Source organism: Melanotaenia boesemani, chromosome 15 (assembly GCF_017639745.1).
Source record: "Melanotaenia boesemani isolate fMelBoe1 chromosome 15, fMelBoe1.pri, whole genome shotgun sequence".
Classification (NCBI taxonomy): Eukaryota; Metazoa; Chordata; class Actinopteri; order Atheriniformes; family Melanotaeniidae; genus Melanotaenia; species Melanotaenia boesemani.
The window spans coordinates 34,228,080-34,249,454 of NC_055696.1; the positions used below are offsets into that span (position 1 = coordinate 34,228,080).

At 40.8% G+C, this 21,375-nt stretch overlaps 1 protein-coding gene across 1 annotated transcript in view; it reads right to left on the reverse strand.

The window, feature by feature from the left end:
* Positions 1-18,655, reverse strand: part of camk2a (calcium/calmodulin-dependent protein kinase II alpha) — a 44,026-nt gene extending 25,371 nt beyond the window's left edge. The window contains exons 1-3 of the mRNA XM_042008897.1: positions 18,259-18,655; positions 15,218-15,312; positions 8,677-8,736 (exon numbers count right to left, since the gene is read on the reverse strand). Of these exons, the coding sequence (XP_041864831.1) occupies positions 8,677-8,736; positions 15,218-15,312; positions 18,259-18,320 (217 nt within the window). The 5' untranslated portion in view covers positions 18,321-18,655. The remainder of the gene's footprint in view (positions 1-8,676; positions 8,737-15,217; positions 15,313-18,258) is intronic.
* Between the last annotated feature and the right edge of the window lie 2,720 nt (positions 18,656-21,375).

A 21,375-nucleotide genomic window follows, 5' to 3' on the forward strand; every position in this document is an offset into this window, starting at 1 on the left:
CACACACATTAAATCCCACTGCTGTACTGTGTAGGAGGCTTTCAAGAGAAAAACCTGATTATTTCTCTGAGTGCTTTTACACAGGTGTGTATGTGTGTGTGTGTGTGTGTGTGTGTGTGTGTGTAAGTTGCTAGGCAACAGTGCCCATAGGTGAAGGCATCAGAACCATCTCCTCCTACACACACACACACACACACACACACACACACACCAAAACAGAGTTACATAACACTGCTCATATCTGTGGAGCATCACCTGCCCACACAGTGCTCTGATTGGATGCTGCTGATTGGCTGTTTAGGTCCATGTGAGGTCATATTAAAACATCTGACTGGTTCTGGGGTTTTCCTGCTTCCGCTGCCCAGTGGAGTGTTCAGACAGCTTAATTGATCTGAAGCTTCTGATGTATCGTGTAAGGTGTTTGACCTTTGAAATGTGTTCTGGAAACACACATCTAATTGACACATGATCAGGATTAGACATCTCCGGTCAAAAAGTTGTCTTTAGCATCATCAGCTAATAGCTCTAAAATCATCAGCTAAGAGTGCTAACATCAATTGCTAACGGCTCTAACATCATCAGCTAACAGCTCTAACATCAATTGCTAAAAGCTCTAACATCAATTGCTAACAGCTCCAACATCATCAGCTAACAGCTCTAACATCATCAGCTAACAGCTCTAACATCAACAGCTAACAGCTGTAACATCAATTGCTAAAAGCTCTAACATCAATTGCTAACAGCTCTAACATCATCAGCTAACAGCTCTAACATCATCAGCTAACAGCTCTAACATCAACAGCTAACAGCTCTAACATCATCAGCTAACAGCTCTAACATCATCAGCTAACAGCTCTAACATCATCAGCTAACAGCTCTAACATCATCAGCTAACAGCTCTAACATCAATTGCTAACAGCTCTAACATCATCAGCTAACAGCTCTAACATCATCAGCTAACAGCTCTAACGTCAACAGCTAACAGCTCTAACATCAACAGCTAACAGCTCTAACATCATCAGCTAACAGCTCTAACATCAACAGCTAACAGCTCTAACATCAATTGCTAACAGCTCTAACGTCAACAGCTAACAGCTCTAACATCATCAGCTAACAGCTCTAACATCATCAGCTAACAGCTCTAACATCAACAGCTAACAGCTCTAACATCATCAGCTAACAGCTCTAACATCATCAGCTAACAGCTCTAACATCAATTGCTAACAGCTCTAACATCATCAGCTAACAGCTCTAACATCATCAGCTAACAGCTCTAACATCAATTGCTAACAGCTCTAACATCATCAGCTAACAGCTCTAACATCATCAGCTAACAGCTCTAACATCAACAGTTAACAGCTCTAACATCATCAGCTAACAGCTCTAACATCAACAGCTAACAGCTCTAACATCATCAGCTAACAGCTCTAACATCAACAGCTAACAGCTCTAACATCATCAGCTAACAGCTCTAACATCAACAGCTAACAGCTCTAACATCATCAGCTAACAGCTCTAACATCATCGGCTAACAGCTCTAACATCATTGGCTAAGAGGATGAACATCAACAGCTAACAGCTCTAACATCATCAGCTAACAGCTCTAACATCATCAGCTAACAGCTCTAACATCAACAGCTAACAGCTCTAACATCAACAGCTAACAGCTCTAACATCATCAGCTAACAGCTCTAACATCAACAGCTAATAGCTCTAACATCATCAGCTAACAGCTCTAACATCATCGGCTAACAGCTCTAACATCATTGGCTAAGAGGACGAACATCATCTGCTAACAGCTCTAACATTGCTAACATCAACAGCTAACAGCTCTAACATCAACAGCTAACAGCTCTAACATCATCAGCTAACAGCTCTAACATCATCAGCTAACAGCTCTAACATAAGTATACATGCAGTATTTTAAAAAGTGATTACACCCTTTACATTAATTAATTTGCCTCAAAGGACAACATTGAACATTGAAAGGAAACTTGGAAATAACTTTGAGTAGTCAGTGTAGATTAATTGTTCTTGGAAAAGTACTCAGCAGACATTTCTGTACAACACGCTAACATGGCCTGATTTAACACCCTATAAGGACCTGATTTAACATCCTAACAGGACCTGATTTATGACCCTAACAGGACCTGAATTAACACCCTAACAGGACCTGAATTAACACGCTAACAGGACCTGATTTAACATCCTAACAGGACCTTTCTTAACACACTAACAGGAAGTGATTGAACACTAACATGACGTGATTTAACATCCTAACAGGACCTTTCTTAACACACTAACAGGACGTGATTTAACACCCTAACAGGTCCTGTTTTAACACCCTAACAGGTCCTGTTTTCACATCCCAACAGGACCTGTCTTAATGCCCTAACAGGAACTGATTTTACATCCTAACAGAATTGATTTAACAATCTAAAAGGATCTGATTTAATAGTGTTACAGCACCTGATTTAACATCCTAACAGGACCATATTTAAAACGTTAACAGGACCTGATTTAACACACTTACTGGACCTGATCTGACATTCTAAAAAGACCTGATTTAATACTTTAATTGGACTTGATTTAACATTTTAATGGAACCTGAATTAACAGCCTAACTGGACCTCATTTACGACGTGATTGAACACCGTAACAGGACGTGATTCGATAACCTAACAGGCCCTGATTTAACACCCTAACAGGAAGTGATTGAACCCTCTAACAAGACGTGATTTAACATCCTATCACGACGTGATTGAACACCGTAACAGGACGTGATTCAATAACCTAACAGGACCTAATGTAACACCCTAAAAGGACCTGATTTAACATCCTAACAAGGCCTGATTTAACAGGCTAACAACACCTGATTTAAGATCCTAACAGGATAGTATTTAACACCCTAACAGGCCTTAATTTATCATTCTAACAAGACCTTATTAAATACCCTAACGGGACATGATTCAACATCCAAACAGGAACTGATTTAACATCCTAACGGCCTGATTTAACAGGCTAACAACACCTGATGCAAGATCCTAACAGGAAAGTATTCAACACTCTAACAGACCCTGATTAAAAACACTAACAGGACCTGATTTAACACTCTAACAGGACCATATTTAAAACGCTAACAGGACCTGATTTAACACCCTAACTGGACCTGATGTAACACCTTGTCAGAACCTGATTTAACATCCTAACAGGGCCTGATTTAACAGGATAACAACATATGATTTAACATCCTAACAGGACAGTATTTAACACGCTAACTGGCCCTGATTTAACCCCCCAACAGGACCTGATTTGACATTCTAACAGGACCTGATTTAATACACTAACAGGATCTGTCTCAAAACCCTAACAGGACATGATATGACACCGTAACAAAACTGATTTAACAATCTAACAGGACCTGATTTAACATTACCAGGAGCTGTTTTCACACCCCAATAGGACCTGGTTTAAATTTCTAACAGGACCTTATTTAACACCCTAACTGGACCTTATTTAACATGCTAACAGGACATAATTTAACACCCTAATAGGATCTGTCTCAAAACCCTAACAGGACATGATATGACACCGTAACAAAACTGATTTAACAATCTAACAGGACCTGATTTAACATCCTAACAGGACCTGATTTATATCCCTAACAGGACATGATTTAACACCCTAAAAGGACCTGATTTAACATCGTAACACTAATTAATTTAATACCCTAACAGGCCCTTATTTATCATTACCAGGAGCTGTTTTGACACCCCAATAGGACCTGGTTTAAATTTCTAACAGGACCTTATTTAACACCTAACAGGACCTGTCGTAACACCCTTACAGGAATTGATTTAACACCCTAACAGGATTGATTTAACATTCTAACGGGACCTGATTTATCACTCTAAAAGGGCCTGAATTAACAGGCTAACAGGACCTGATTTGACATTCTAACAGGACCTGATTTAATACTTTAATGGGACTTGATTTAACATTCTAAGAGAACCTGAATTAACAGCCTAACTGGACCTTATTTAACATGCTAACAGGACATAATTCAACACACTAACAGGATCTGTCTCAAAACCCTAACAGGACATGATATGACACCGTAACAAAACTGATTTAACAATCTAACAGGACCTGATTTAACATCCTAACAGGACCTGATTTATATCCCTAACAGGACATGATTTAACACCCTAAAAGGACCTGATTTAACATCGTAACACTAATTAATTTAATACCCTAACAGGCCCTTATTTATCATACTACCAGGAGCTGTTTTCACACCCCAATAGGACCTGATTTAAATTTCTAACAGGCCCTGATTTAACACCCTAACAGGCCCTTATTTAACACGCTACCAGGACCTATTCTTGCACCCCAACAGGACCTGATTTAACATTCTAATAGGCCCTGATTTAACACCCTAACATGCCCTTATTTAACACGCTACCAGGACCTGTTCTCACATCCCAGCAGGCACTGATTAACACCCTAACAGGACTGATTAAACAATCTAACAAGGCCTGATTTAACATCCTAACAAAAATGTATTTAAAACACTAATAGGACCCGATTCAACATCCAAACAGGAACTGATTTAACATCCTAACAGGGCCTGATTTAACACCCTAACAGGACCTGATTTAACATACTAAAAGGACCCGGTTTAATACCCTAACAGGACCCGATTTAACATTGTAACAGGACTTAATTTAACATCCTAAAAGGCCTTTATTTGACAAACTACCAGGACCTGTTTTGACACCTCAACACTCCCTGATTTGACACCCCAACACGACCTGATTTAACATTCTAACAGGACCTGATTTAATACCCTAACAGGACATGTCTTAACACCCTAACAGGAAGTGATTTAACCCTCTTAACAGGTCCTTATTCAACAGGATTTAATAGGATTTCATTTAACACCCTAACAGGACCTGATTTTACAGCCTAACAGGACCTTATTTAACATCCTAACGGGACCTGGTTTAATACCCTAACAGGATCTCATTTAACATCGTAACAGGACTTAATTTAACACCCTTACAGACCTTTATTTGACACCCTAACAGGACCTTTTTTAACATCCCAACGGGACCTGATTTAACACCCCAACAGGACCTGATTTTACACCCTAACAGGACTTGATTTAACATCCTAACAGTACCTGATTTAACAGGATAACAACATATGATTTAACATCCTAACAGGACAGTATTTAACACGCTAACAGGCCCTGATTTAACCCCCCAACAGGACCTGAATTAACAGCCTAACTAGACTTTTTTTAACACCCTATCAGGACTTGATTTAACATCCTAATGGCCTGATTTAACAGGATAACAACATATGATTTAACAACCCAACGGGACCTGATTTAACATCCCAACAGGACCTGATTTTACACCCTAACAGGACCTTATTTAACATCCTAACAGGACCTGATTTAATACCCTAACAGGACCTGATTTAACATCGTAACAGGACTCAGTTTAACACCCTAAAAGGCCTTTATTTGAGACACTACCAGGACATTTTTTCACACCTCAACAAGACCTGATTTAACATTCTAACAGGGCCAGATTTATCACTTTAATGGGAGTTGATTTATTACCCTAACAGGACCTGAATAAACACGCTAACAGGACCTGATTTAACATTCTAACAGGGACTGATTTAATAGTCTCAAAGCACCTGATTCAACACACTAACAGGACTGGATTTCACACTCTAACAGGACATTTTTTAACACCATAACAGGACTGATTTAAGACTCTAACAGGACCTGATTTAACATCCTAAGCGAATCTTATTTAACACCCCAACAGGCCCTGATTTAACATCCTATCAGGATGTGATAAAGTGTCCTGATTTAACATCGTAACAGGACCTAATTTATCACCCTAACAGACTGTAATTTCACGTAGGAGCTGTTTTAACATCCTAACAGTGCCTGATTTTAACACCCAAACAGGAATTGATTTACCACCCTAACAGGACTGAGTTAACAATCTAACAGGACCTGATTTACCATCCTAACAGAACCTGATTTAATACCCTAACAGGATCTGAATTAACATCGTAACAGGATCTGAATTAACATCGTAACAGGACCTAAATAACCCAACAGGCCCTAATTTCCCGCGCTACCAGGACCTTATTTAACACTCTAACAGGATCTGATCGAACACCCTAACAGGACTGATTCAGCAATCTAAAAGGACCTGATTTATCATTCTAACTGGATCGGATTTGGTATCGTAACAGGACCTGATATACCACCATAACAGGACCTGAATTTACACGCTAAGTGGACCTGATTTAAAATCCTGACAGGACCAGTCTTAACACTCTAGCAGGAACTGATTTAACACCCTAACAAAACGTTAATTAACACCCTAACAGGACTTTATTTAACTCCCCAAGAGGACCTTTTTTAACAACCTAACAGGACCAGATTTAACACCTTCACAGGACTTGATTTAACAACCTAACCGGACCTGTCTTAACACTCTAACAGGACTTGATTTAATACTCTAACAGGACCTTTTTTACCAACCTAACCGGACCTGATTTAACACCCTCAAAGGACTGATATATAACTAATTAACATCCTAACCCGACCTTTTTTAACATTCTAACAGGATCGGATTGAATACCCTAACAGGACCTGATATACCACCATAACAGGACGTTATTTAACACCCTAACAGGACCTGATCGAACATCGTAACAAGACCTAATTTAACACCCTAACAGGCTCCACTTTCACACGCTACTAGGACCTGTTTTAACACCCAAACAGGACCTTATTTACCACACTAATAGGACCTGATTTAACATCCTTAAAGGACCTATCTTAGCAGCCTAAGATAAATTGATTTAACAATCTAAAAGGACCTTATTTAAAACACTAACAGGACCTGATTTACCACCCTAACAAGACCTAATTTAACACTCTAACAGGACCTTATTTAACACCCCTGAAGGACCCGATTTAACATCCTACACGGTTTAACATGCTAACAGGACTGATTTAACATTCTACCAGGACTTGACTTAACATCATATCAGGACCTGTCTTCACACTTGATTTAACAATTTAACAGGTCCTGATTTAACAATTCAACGCGACTTGAATTAACATTGTAGCAGGACCTAATTAAACACCCCAAGAAGCCCTAATTTAACACGCTACTAGGACCTGATTTAACACTTTAACGGAATTTGATTTAAGACCCTAACAAGACCTGATTTAACATCCTAACAGGGCCTGATTTAACATCCTAACAGGACCTGATTTAATATCCCATCAGGACTAGATTTAACAACGTAAATGGACCCGATTTAACATCCTAAGAGGACCTGATTAAATAGCCTAACAGGACCTGATTTAACAGGCTAACAACACATGATTTATAACTAATTAACAGCCCAACTCAACCTTTTTCAACACAAGATCGGATTTAATGCCCTAACAGGACCTGATATACCACCATAACAGGACCTCAATTAACACGCTAACACCTGATTTAAAATCCTGAAAGGACCAAAATGAACTGATTTCACACCTTAACAGGAAGTGATTTAACACTGTAACAGGACCTTATTTAACACCCCAGAAGGTCCCAATTTAACATCCTATCAGGACACGATTTAACATGCTAACAGGACCTTATTTAATAACCTAATAGGACCTGATTTAACATCATATCAGGACCTGTCTTCACACTCTAATGGGACTTGATTTAACAATGATTTAACAACGTAAATGGACCTGATTTAAAATCCTAAGAGGACTTTATTCAATAACCTAACAGGACCTGATTTAACATCATATCAAGACTTGATTTAACACTCTAACAGGACCGGAATTACAGCCTACCTGGACCTTATTTAACACCCTAACAGGACTGATTTAACAGTCTAACAGCACCAGATTTACCATCCTAATAGGACCGTATTTAAAACCAAAACAGGACCTGATTCAACTTCCTTTTAGGCCGTGATTTAACACCCTAAAAGGACTGATTTAGGAATCTAACAGGACATGATTTAACACTCTAACAGTACCTTAATTAACACCCTATCTTGACCATATTTAACAGTGTAACAGGACCTGACTGAACATCCCAACAGAAACAAATTTAACACCCCAACAGGACTGATTTAACAACCTAACCGGACCTGATTTAACACACTAACAGGACCTGATTTAATACTGTAACAGGACTGATTTACCAGTGTAACATGGCATGAGTTAAGACCCTGACAGGCCCTAATTTCACATGCTACCAGGACCTGTTTTAACACCGCATTATGCCCCTATTTAACACTCTAAGCGGATCTGATTTAACATTCTAACAGGACCTGATTTAACACCGTAACAGCAACTGATTTAATAATCCAAACGGGCCTAATTTAACAGTCTAACAGCAGGTGACTGAAGATCCTAACAAGACCATTTTTAAAACCCCTAACGGCCTGATTTAACATCTTAATGGGAACTGGTTCAACACCGTAACAGGAACTAGTTTCAGAGCCTTAGCTGACACGTTTTCAGTAAATTGGGAAGATGTCTTGCCAACTTTCATTATCATCTTAATTTTCATCTTAATCACCTTCATTTCTATTATCTTTATCATCCGTAGGACTCACCAATGTTCGGGTGTTTCAGTAATCGGCAGATTCGAGCTTCTCGGTCCAACTTCTGATGATCTGCCAACACAAACAAACAGCCATAACTGATCAGAGGTACTGATATTCAGGGTTATATCAAGACAAACTTATTCTTGTACTAGAGGAAATTTGTCTTGCGCTTTCATGAAGTGATGGACAACATTCACATTAACCATCCACGTGAATGCACCAACATATAAAGAGTTGCAGTAGATTCACAGATCATGTAAAATTGTGAGGTCAGATTAATGTCTGAAGGCCAGACCATTCAGGGGTCAGATGTCCTTTAATCTGTTTACATTGCCATGGTAATTGATGCTGAAATCATCACCATGGTAACTGATGCTGAGACGATCAAGTAACTGAAAGGAAAATCAATAAGTGAACCACATTCAGACATTTAGTGACCAAATTTATCCACAACATTAATTTATATATTTAATCCATCTGGATTATAATCTGACCCAAAAATCAGCTGTTTAGACCACAATGTTGATCTGAAGGAAAACTCCTTTGTGTTGTTTTCCTTGTTTTTTTTTTTTGCAGTTCTAGCTTGTAGCCAATCAGCATTGTGTTTCATCCTGCGTAGCATTAGGTTTTTGTTGATATTCTTTTGGTTTATGTTAAAAACATAGCCACCTCGGGGCGGAGCCTGAGTCCTGAAAGCTGGTAATGGTGAACTCCACTGCCGGTGTGTGTGTGTGTATGTTTGTGGTTGATCATGAGCTAGCATTGGCTAACATGCCGCTGTCACAGAGAAGCTAAGACAGACCTCACACCCCAGAATTTGTGGGTCAGAACCAGAACTGATCAGCTGATGATGGCTGACAGCATCAGCATCACCCAGTCTAACTGAACCGCTCTGGGTTTCTGGAAATCCTCTCTAGCAGATCAGTTTTGGATGGTTCTGACCCATTTGTCTCTGATTTTACCTCAATAGAACCAATAAGAAAAGTAATTTAGAACTCAATAATTCTTAATAATTACCGACCTGTATCCAACCTACCACTTTTAAGTAAAATCATAGAAAAAGTTGTTTTTATTCAGTTAAATGGTTTTAGGAAGAACCACAGTACCAAGACACTCTTTAAAGATGGTTAATGACCTCAGGTGGAACTTGGACGCATGAAAACTTTCAGTTCTGGTTCTGCTGGGTCTGAGCGCCGCCTTTGATACAGTTGATCACCAGATTTTATTAGACCAACTCAGAAGTCTGGTGGGCCTCTCAGGTACTGCTCTTAAAAGGTTTTACTTCTATCTCACAGATCGACAGTTTTATGTAAATATGGATACATGATTCTCAAAGACCCATAAAATCCAGTGTTGGGTTCCCCAAGGACCAGTTCTAGGCCCACTTCTTTTAAATCTGTCCATGTTGTCTCTTGGGGATGTCATCAGGAGACACAGTATTGATTTCCACAGCTATGCTGATGATACGCAGCTTTACATCGCTATGTGTCCTGATGACCTGGAGCCAGTTAACATCATTTTAAACTGTCTTTTAGATTTAAAGTCATGGATGGCAGAGAACGTCTTACAGCTCAATCAGAACAAAACTGAAGTTTTAATTATGGGTCCTGAAGACAAGAGAGAGATCATTTGATCAAAATTACAACATTTTAATCCTCCTCAGGATGTGAGAAATCAAATTACTCTCACTTTTGATTCTGAGCTGGATTTTATTCCACACATCAGAAACGTAACAAAAACAAGATTTTATCATCTTAAAAAACATCACCAGAGTCGTCCATTCCTCTCTCTTACCAGCACGGAGGTGCTGATGCTTTTATTTCTATTAGATTACTGTAACGCCCTGCTCTCTGGTCTTCCCAAAAAGTCCATTTCTAACCTGCAGCTACTCCAGCACTCAGCAGTAGAGTTCTGACGAGGACCAGAGGGCGGGAACACATTACACAAGGTGTAAAATCGCTGCATTGGCTCCCCGTGCATTTCAGGATGATTTTAAGCTTCTTGTACTGGTTTATAAATGTCTTGATGGTCTTGGGCCTTCTTATTTATCAGACCTGCTTTTAGATTATGAACCCTTGCAGACCCCGAGGACCTCTGGTACCGGCCTCTTAGCTGTTTACCCAAGAACACAGTTTTTATAAACTCGTATTGTTTCTAAGTGTAATTTTTCTTGTTTTTACATTTTAACTCCAGTGTTTCATCCTAGGGATCCTTCACACCAGCAGCTTTACCTGCTCTGTCTGCAGGGTTGTTGCCATGGTGACTGCCCTTGTCTGGGTGGCTGGGGGTCCTGCACTGCAGCCCTGTGGCTGTGGTGTGGACCCCAACCTGCCATGACCTGGGTGGATCCTGTGGTGGCGCTCTCTGTGGTCATGGGTGGGCTGGCTACCAGTCTGACTGGATCCCCAAGATCCCGTTTCCTCACAGCAGCTTCAGCCAGATGTTTTCATTCTGTTATTATTTTCATACTTATATCCAGTTCAGAGACAGTAGCCAGGGATGGAGGTCATGTTGGTACAGAATGGGGTTTGGGTTGGGGGACGAGTGTACATGAAGCTTGTTTGTATGTGTGAGTTTGTGTGCGATTGTGTGTGAATAATTATAAGGTGTGTCTTTTTATCTTTTGTTCTAATTTCTTATGTGTGAAGGCTTTTAAATTTTGTATTCAATATGTATGATTTGTTTTTGTTATGTACAGCACTTTGTGTTGCCTTGTGCATGAAAAGTGCTCTATAAATAAAATTTGGTTTGATTTGATTTATCCCATTAATTCAGAGATCCAGAACTTTCTGTGGAAGTTCTGTTTGGACCAGCTGGTTTCATGAAAAGCTTCAGAAAGTTCTTTCAGGTTCTGAACGGGTTACAGACCCAGTACTTATTTCTTGACACCTCATGTGGTTTTTGTGTTTCCTGTTACGTTTACTTCACGTTCTGGTCCAGACCCAACTCCGCCTCGCGCAGTATGTTTCCATGCAGGACCCATCCGTTTGATTGGACCACTGTCCTCGTCCTGGCAGACAGAAGCATGACAGGAAATTGTTTATCTACCGAAGCGTGTTGGTGGTGATACGTCAGTCTTACCACGTCAGAGCCTGGATGAGAACTTTGGATTTGGTCGGATCCATCCATGTAGTAGAACTTCAGCTCTGAACAGATGTGGTGATTGTGAGTTCAGAACTGAATGTTTCAGTAACAGAATCATAAACTGGACAGAACCATCATGTCACCATCAGTTTGGACCTGTTGGACGTACAGGTGTGTGATGCCATAAACCTTGGTACCGGGTCAGTACCAAGTAAATATATAGAGAAGAGTCCCAGACACTAAAGCATTAATCTGATACAACATTGGTACTGGTGTTTGGACGGACCCACTCGTCTCCAGCTGGAAGTCTGACAGCGAACTGCTGAACCGCCATACTGGGATTGGGTTCCTCCTCCTGGTCCCGTCATAAACAGAACCACAGGGAACCAGGACTGAACGGTACCTGAACCACAGGGAACCAGGGTTGAAGTGGACCAGAACCACAGGAAATGACTCAGAGTGAACATCCTGCTGACACTAGGGACCAGATCATTCTTCCTTTCTGACCTCATGTTCTTATAGCCAATCAGCTTCAGTATGACTGTCCTCGTCCCTGCTTGTGTGCTACGGATGTTACCGGAGGTTCCATCAGGGGGTGCATTAGAGAACTCAGACCTGATAGAGACGCTGAATTTGTAAGATGGTGTCATGATCTGTGTTTATGGTTTTGGTTTTGCATGGTCTTGTAATGTTTATTTTTGTGTTTGCTTTGGCTAACTCACGTCACCCATTTCCATTTAGTTCTCCCGTGTGTAGGCCTTGGTTTCATTTATTCCCTGCTAGTCCATTGTGGTCTTCTTGTAGTCACAGTCTTGTCTTTGTAGTGTTTTGTTTTTGTAAGGTTAGTTTTCTGCCTTCTGCCTCGTCATCTGCCTGCATCATGCCACAAAACGATAACCATGGAGACGATAGAAATTATTCATTCACATTTAGTTATTAATCTTTTCTCAGACACTGTCCACCATTTTTCCTGCTGTCCACCTTGTGACCTTCCATCTGGTCTAACTGGTCCTTACACCGCCTCCTACTGGTTACTGGAATATTGCAGCTGCTGAACGTGTAGCTCTAATTTCTGAGGAAGTAAACAAACAATGCTTCAAACATGAGATTAGCAGCAGGTTTATCCTCAGGTTAAACTTGAGACCTGAACCAGATATCTCCTCGTAGGCTAGATCAGGTTCTGATCAGACAGTTTGATATGGAAAGTCTGCCTCCAAAATATAAGCAATGAAACAGAGATGTTGGTGGAGCTGCAGCAGGAAATGTGGAGGAGGGAATCTGACTTTCCGAAGGTCCTGAAAGCGCCTGCTGGTGGATGAACAGGTGTTACAGAGATGATGAGGAATGGCTGGAAATTTTTTATTGATCTGTTCATCTCAGTCTGAACAATTACTCTGCTTGTTAAACAAATAAACGCTCAGAGAATGCTCAGAGAAACAAACAGCTGCTGCAGCTTTACTTTGAGCAGCAGGACAAACGGAGGAGAAAAGATGAAGAAATACAGAAGAGAAAGGGTAGAAACTCAGAAAAATATGGATTAACAGAAAATAGAGAAGAAACAAAGATGGAGAGACAAACCTACAAAGAAATAGAGAGCAAAAGTAGAAGAAACAATGGAAAAAAGGTAGAAGGTGAAGAAATAAAGGAGAAACGAGGAGGACAATGACAAGAACGGAGGAGAGTCTGAATAAAATGTGCTGAACAGGTGCTGTAGCTCAGGTGAGCTAAACAGCTGCAGGAGGGTTTGCTTATGTAAGTGTGTCGAGGAGCTGCAGTCAAACACAGATTCTTTGTCAACTTTGCAGAGTGTTGCTAAGCAACCGGAGGAAATCTCAAAACCAGAATAGTGATAAGGGAAAAAAATCAACTGAGGAGGATCTACAGCGCTACTGCTTCTCAGTTTCATCTCCACATCCAACTGTGTAGAAGGAGGAAGAGGAGGAGGAAGAGCAGCCCAAGGACCAGGAGGAGGAGGCGGCTCACGAGTCAAACCAAACTTCAGGAAACCAACTGGTCTAAACGGACTGAAATTCTGTTTTTTCCCCAACTGCTTCCCAATCTCAGGGAATCTTTTCCCATGCTGGAACATTCCCGGTTCTGGTGTTCTGTCCCATTCTTCCTGTAAACACATGTTCACGTGTCCAGCAGGATGGGGTCATGGTTGTTTCAGGTCAGGACTCCGGTCCAGAACCAGTCCAATAATCACAGATCCGATCTGATCCGGCCACATACCATCAGAACCCTGATCCACACATACCATCAGAACCCTGATCCACACCATACCATCAGAACCCTGATCCACACCATACCATCAGAACCCTGATCCACACCATACCATCAGAACCCTGATGAATTTTCAAATCCAGACCTTGTGAGCTACTGTCCTGAATGAGGTATGTTGTAGCAGGAAAACATCTAAAACCTGCAGGACAGTAGCCTTCTAGGACCAGGACTGAGAAACGGTGCCTTAGACTAGGAGGTTTAGAGGAAATGTCCGTTTTTGTTTTCTGTGTTACTGAGTATGAAGCTCTCCTCCATTTAGCACATTATAGATTATAGGTTTTTTTTCTTTGCCTTGTTTTTATTATGTTGGAAAAAAAACATATTATTAATTAATTATTTTCATTGAAGTTCTCAGTGTCTAGAGACATCTGAGGACCTCAGGATAGATTCCCAGAGTGAAAAATGTGTTTATAAATGTCGCAATAAATTACAATAAAAAAAGAGAAATTCATTTTTTTCTCTCATATCTGACAGAGAATAACACCACGCTAACACCATTTTAACACCAAACTGACACCGTGCTTACACCACGCTGTCACCACGCTAAGACCACGCTAACACGTAGACAGATAGATAGATAGACAGATGGATAGATAGATAGATAGATAGATAGATAGATAGATAGATAGATAGATAGATAGATAGATAGAGTTAGGTTAGCACCATGCAACAGAGATGTAAGCCATGGTAAGTGTATTTGTTTAGCACATTTCATGTACAAGAAAGTTCAATGTGCTTTACATAAAAGCATTGGTGAACCTTCATGTTTGAGTTAAATCCACTTTCAGTCTGGTTTTGGGAACATTATGGTCTAAACCCGGAGAAACAGATGAAAATGAATGATTCTTTTTATAGAGGTGGTTATATCTGTCAGGTTTTCAGGGCTGAAACAGTTAACAGATTTATGAAACCAGACAGTGACATCACCACTCTAACCCAAATATTCTTCACCCGAAGTCATGTGACTTCTTGTGGCTCACTTATACTCGGAGCTGAAGAACTACAAACTGAACAAGTTTTCATCATCTCTAACTGAGGAAGACTCCCTGCAAGCCATCACATATGTTGTGGACCACCGAACCGCCATCTGATGGCAGAACCGTGATGTGTGACTGACTCAGAGCGCCACACCATCGGCATGCTGACGTGTCACACACACATGGTTGAGTCCTCGGGCTCTCACCTCTGGCTGACAGCTTCTTGGTGTTGATGATCTTGGCGGCGTACTCCTGACCCGACAGAACCTTCACACACCGGCGCACCACTGAGAACGCTCCCCTGGAAACACAGCAGGAACCAATCAGGGTCATGTGACATGTCAGCTGTTCTTGTTGAGGTTTGCCAGAAAGTTGAGGACGATGAGGCCCCCTGCTGTTTACAGGAAGTAACTAGAACATGTCCAGGTCATTTTTAAAAATTCAACTTTAACTGTCTAAATAAAGTTAAACGTGTTTTATTAACCAGGAGAAAGTATGATCAGTAATTCCGAGCTGAGTTCTTCAGGCATAAAAAAGGCTCTTAACTCGCGGGATGAACACAACGTAGCAAAGAACTGGTTTAAACTGGATCTTTAGGCTCTTTATCACAAAGGCGCATCGTTTGTTCCCAATTTTATGTTTCATCTGTAAAACCAGCAAAGACCAGACAGAAAACAGAACAGCAGCAGTAGCTGATTCCCAAACAGCTGGCTTATCTCAGCATGGAGGCAGAAACTGGACACATGGAGGACAAAGAAGAAGAGTCAGGACTAAATTAGTGGAGACACTATCCCGAAGACTATCACCAGGACATTTTCCAACCAGAAGCCATGGGTGGACAATTCAATCTGTGATGCCCTTGCTCCCCGCACTGCTGCCCACAACACTGGGCTCCCCCATGGGGACCATGGAGGACGACGGGGTCCGCAGGGCAGGCAGAGAGACCAAGCGTCGCTATGGGGAGAAGCTGTAACCTCATTCTCAACACTGAACAATAGTTATTTTTATTTTTAATATTTTCTTTCACACGTCTGGTTCTGGTTTTGTTCTGTTGTGTTTTTTAGTGTGTGGAGCAGGTGAAAGCATCTCACTGCTCGGTATACACGTAAGACAAGACATTTAAAGGCAATCAGATGAACAGGATCTGAAATCCAGCAAAAAACTGAACCAGAACCTGAGAGATGCATCGGGACCCTCAGCTGATCCATCTACTGTTGGCCGAAGACTCATCAGAAATGGTCTCCATGGAAATGTGGCAGTCAGGAAGCCGTTCTCAGGGAAACAGGGAGAAAAGGCTGAGGTAGGTCACATGACCCAAGAACTGGACTGAAGATCAGAGGAAACAGGTCCGACAGATGAAAGGATCCTCCCCAGAACCTGGACCTCAATGGATCTGATTGGATGGATTAAAGCTGCTCAGACCAAATATTTACTTTAAGATCCTTCATCTAAATCACTTCCAAGAAATCACCAACCAGATCCCCTCCCCTGTTCCAGCTAAACCATCGGATGGATGGATGGATGTATGGATGTATGGATGTATGGATGGTTGTATGGATGGATGGATGGATGGATGGATGTATGGATGGTTGTATGGATGGATGGATGGATGGATGGATGGATGGATGGATGTATGGATGTATGGATGGATGGATGGATGGATGTATGGATGGATGGATGGATGGATGGATGGATGTATGGATGGTTGTATGGATGGATGGATGGATGGATGGTTGTATGGATGGATGGATGGATGGATGGATGGATGGATGGATGTATGGATGTATGGATGGATGGATGGATGGATGTATGGATGGATGGATGGATGGATGTATGGATGGATGGATGGATGGATGGATGGATGGATGTATGGATGGATGGATGGATGGATGTATGGATGGATGGATGGATGGATGGATGTATGGATGGATGTATGGATGTATGGATGGATGGATGTATGGATGGATGGATGGATGGATGTATGGATGGATGGATGTATGGATGGATGGATGGATGGAGGATCTGTCCACAGAACTGTGTGAAGTTACAGGAAGATCTGCTGAGTTTCATTTTCCTCCAGCAAGTGAGACAATCAATCATTGAGATATTGATGACTGGCTGTATGTGATCAATGACTGGCTGTATGTGATGCTGGTCTGTTCAGGCAGTGAGAGGCTGACAGTTCCTGCAGAAAGATTTCTCTTTCTTCTAAAAGCTGCATTCTGCCTCCCACATCACATTATGTAAGAGAGCTGCCATTATACATGTGTGTTAGTGTGTGGGGGTGGTGAGTGGGACAGGGTCAGAAAGGTGCTACACTCCATCCATCCATCCATCCATCCATCCATCCATCCATCCATCCATCACTGATAATCAATAACTGATTAATATGCTCAAACATAAACATTCATGTTGGTTACTATTCTTCATATTTAGTGGCTGAACTTGTTCTGCTCATTTAAACAATTATTTTTCTACATATTAAAAAATTAAATAAAAAAGAATAAGACCAGCATGTTAAACCTCAACTGCCTTAATAATAATAATAATAATAATAATAATAATAATAATAATAATATACAGTCAATCTTTAAAATGTAGATGTGGAAACAATACTTCAAAATAAAAGCTTTACAATAATCAAATGATATATTATATTATATTATATTATATTATATTATATTATATTATATTATATTATATTATATTATATTATTGATAGTTACACTGACGGAAAATATAGATGAATTATAGGACAAAGATATTTATGATAAAAAACATTTATTCTAATCAGAAATTTAATAACAACTTAAAATAAGTAAAATATGAAATTATGATTAAAATTAATTCAGTACAATTAAATATACACAAATTTAAATATAAACATATAAAAACATGAAAATAAAAAGTTAATATTTATATGCAGTGAAAGATTGACATATGATATGAATTGTGGTATGAATATATTTATTTAATTTGCCAGAGAAGATAATAAAACATTTAAATTATGTAAATAATTTTAAATGTAAATAAAAGTAAACATGAATAAAACCTCCAAATAATCAAGTGTAATAAATAATCAATAATTGTTTATTGATTTTGTGAATATAAATTTATTCAGGATGTTTGATTCTTAAAAATAAAAAACTTTTCATAGAAAAACAAAAAATCCATAAATAGAAAGTAAATGTTTCTTACATCAGAGCTACAAAGTGATGAAGATGAGGAGGATGAAGGTGATACTCACTTCCCCAGCTCCTCGTACAGCTGATACTCTTCAGTGAAGCGAGTACAGATGACCGTTGCCATGGCGACCCGAGGGGTGAGGGTCAAAGGGCTCCCTGTGGTCTTTCTCTGAGGATGATAATGGTGAAGAAGAAGATGATGAAGACCAAGAGTTAGACTTGTCTGTCGGTCAGAGAGATGGAGGACAGATGAAAGGAAAGGAAGCAGTGAGGAAGAGAAGAAGAGAAGAAGAGTTTGGCTGTGGACTCAGAAGAGGAAGAAGAGGAGGAAGATGAGGTGAGCAGTGAGGACGAAGAGGAGCTTCTCTCCGTCTGTCTGAGTTGATCTGCAGCTCCGAGGAAGAGAGAACGAAGCTTTGAGAGGCTCGGCCTGCACGCCCACTACTCTGTCAGCCAATCACAGGCCAGGACTCACACACACAGCATCGCCATGGTAACTGCATCCTGAGTCTGAGCCCACAGACTGCCAAAAAAAACAAGGCTGCTGGGAATATCAGGAGGGACCAATGGACTCTGATCCTCTGGGAGACCATGACAGGGCTGGGTAACTGACGTCCGGGGCCCCTGACAAAGCTGGGTAACTAACATCCGGGGCCCCTGACAGAGCTGGGAAACTAACATCCGGGGCCCCTGACAAAGCTGGGTAACTAACGTCCGGGGCCCCTGACAAAGCTGGGTAACTAACGTCCGGGGCCCCTGACAAAGCTGGGTAGCTAACGTCCGGGGCCCCTGACAGAGCTGGGTAACTAACGTCCGGAGCCCCTGACAGAGCTGGGAAACTAACGTCCGGGGCCCCTGACAAAGCTGGGAAACTAACGTCCGGGGCCCCTGACAGAGCTGGGTAACTGACGTCCGGGGCCCCTGACAGAGCTGGGTAACTAACGTCCGGAGCCCCTGACAGAGCTGGGAAACTAACGTCCGGGGCCCCTGACAAAGCTGGGAAACTAACGTCCGGGGCCCCTGACAGAGCTGGGTAACTGACGTCCGGGGCCCCTGACAGAGCTGGGTAACTAACGTCCGGGGCCCCTGACAGAGCTGGGAAACTAACGTCCGGGGCCCCTGACAAAGCTGGGAAACTAACGTCCGGGGCCCCTGACAGAGCTGGGTAACTGACGTCCGGGGCCCCTGACAGAGCTGGGAAACTAACGTCCGGGGCCCCTGACAGTGCTGGGTAACTGACGTCTGGGGCTCCTGAGTGTTTCCAGCTGTTATCACAGTTGATTGCTATTGATCAGTATGTGTCTGATTGTTCAGCTGATTAAGAATAAATCCTTTTTCAGATCTAATGTGGATTTTGTCCCGTCTGGTGTCTCAAATCAGAAGTTTGAGTGGTGAAGACGCTGGTGATGAAGGTCTGCAGACCTCTTCTTCTTTTTTTAGCTCTCCATGGGGTCCACTTCTCTTCTTCTTCTCTGTCTTCCTGCCACTCATCTTTTCTGCTTGGTTTCCTCTTTTGAGCCTCCCCCTCCTGCTCTTCTCTAGCTCTATGGGAATGAAAAGAAGAGCGTCACAGCTGATTGGTCAGCAAAGTGCAGGAACTGTACATCTGTCAGCGCCAATGCTCCTTCATGATTGGTTAACTGTAAGAGAACAAAGAGGGGAAAAAAAGTCCATCCTTAGTCAGTTCTGAAATTTCTATCATGAAAAGATAAAAACCATTTGGTTCTAATCAGAACCTGCAACCTCAGCAGACCAGAAAAATTATTTAGTGAACAGAAACTAAAAACCAGAATGAGATCTGAACTGTGGAATGAGACCTCCTCCCCCTCCAGCCTGTCTGGTTCCTGCAGCCAGGACTACTTCACACGACTACTTTGCTCATTCCTAGAACTACTTTACTCATTCCTAGGATTACTTTACTTATTCCTAGGATTATTTTACTCATTCCTAGGATTACTTTACTCAGTTTTAGGATTATTTTACTCATTCCTAGGATTACTTTACTCAGTTTTAGGATTATTTTACTCATTCTTAGGACTACTTTACTCATTCCCAGGATTACTTTAATCATTCCTAGGACCAATTCACTCATTCCTGGGGTTACTTACTCATTCCTAGGACTACTTTACTCAGTCCTAGGACTATTTTATTCATTCTTAGAACTACTTTAAGAAACTCTGGAATTCCCTTATTTATTGTTCCATTCGTGAGGAAGGATGCTGGTCGGCGGTCCTTTTCTTACAAGGCCCCTAATGACTGGAACCATTTACCTCCATCTTTGAGGTCACTAACATCTTATTGTCATTTCAGAATTCTACTCAATACTCACCTCAGAACAGTTTGTCACTGTTTGTAATGCTGTTTCCATTGCGGTCCTTATGTGTTTATCTGTTAATTTGAAATTGTGTAAACTGCAACTGACACAAACTCTGTTAATATTGTTTCTATATAGTTCTGGTAGAAGCTGTATGTATATATATATATATATATATATATATATATATATATATATATATATAAATATGTGTGTGTATATATGTATATATACATATATATATATACACAGTATGTTTGGTATATAGTAATACTGTTTTGTCTAGTGTTATGTCGGTGTCTTTATGTTTCCTTTGGTCCCCCTTGCAAACGAGTTACATCTCAAGGGGTTTTCCATGATAAAAATTGAAATTGAAATTCCTAGGATTATTTTACTCATACCCTAGGACTACTTTACTCAGTCCTACGATTACTTCACTTATTCCTAGGATTATTTACTCATTCTTAGGACTCCTTCACTCATTTCTAGTATTACTTAAATCATTCCTAGGATTATTTTACTCATTCCTAGGATTACTTCATTCGGTCCTAGGACTACTTCACTCCTTCCTAGGATTAATCATTCCTAGGACTACTTTACTCATTCCTCGGATTACTTGACTCATTCCTAGGATTACTTTACTCATTCCTAGGATTACTTCACTCGGTCCTAGGACTACTTCACTCCTTTCTAGGATTAATCATTGCTAGGATTACTTTAATCATTCCTAGGACTTCTTTACTAATTCTAAGGACTACATTACACATTCCTAGGATTACTTTACTTATTCCTAGGATTACTTTACACATTCCTAGGATAAATCTCACTCATTTCTAGAACTACTTTACTCATTCCAAGGATTACT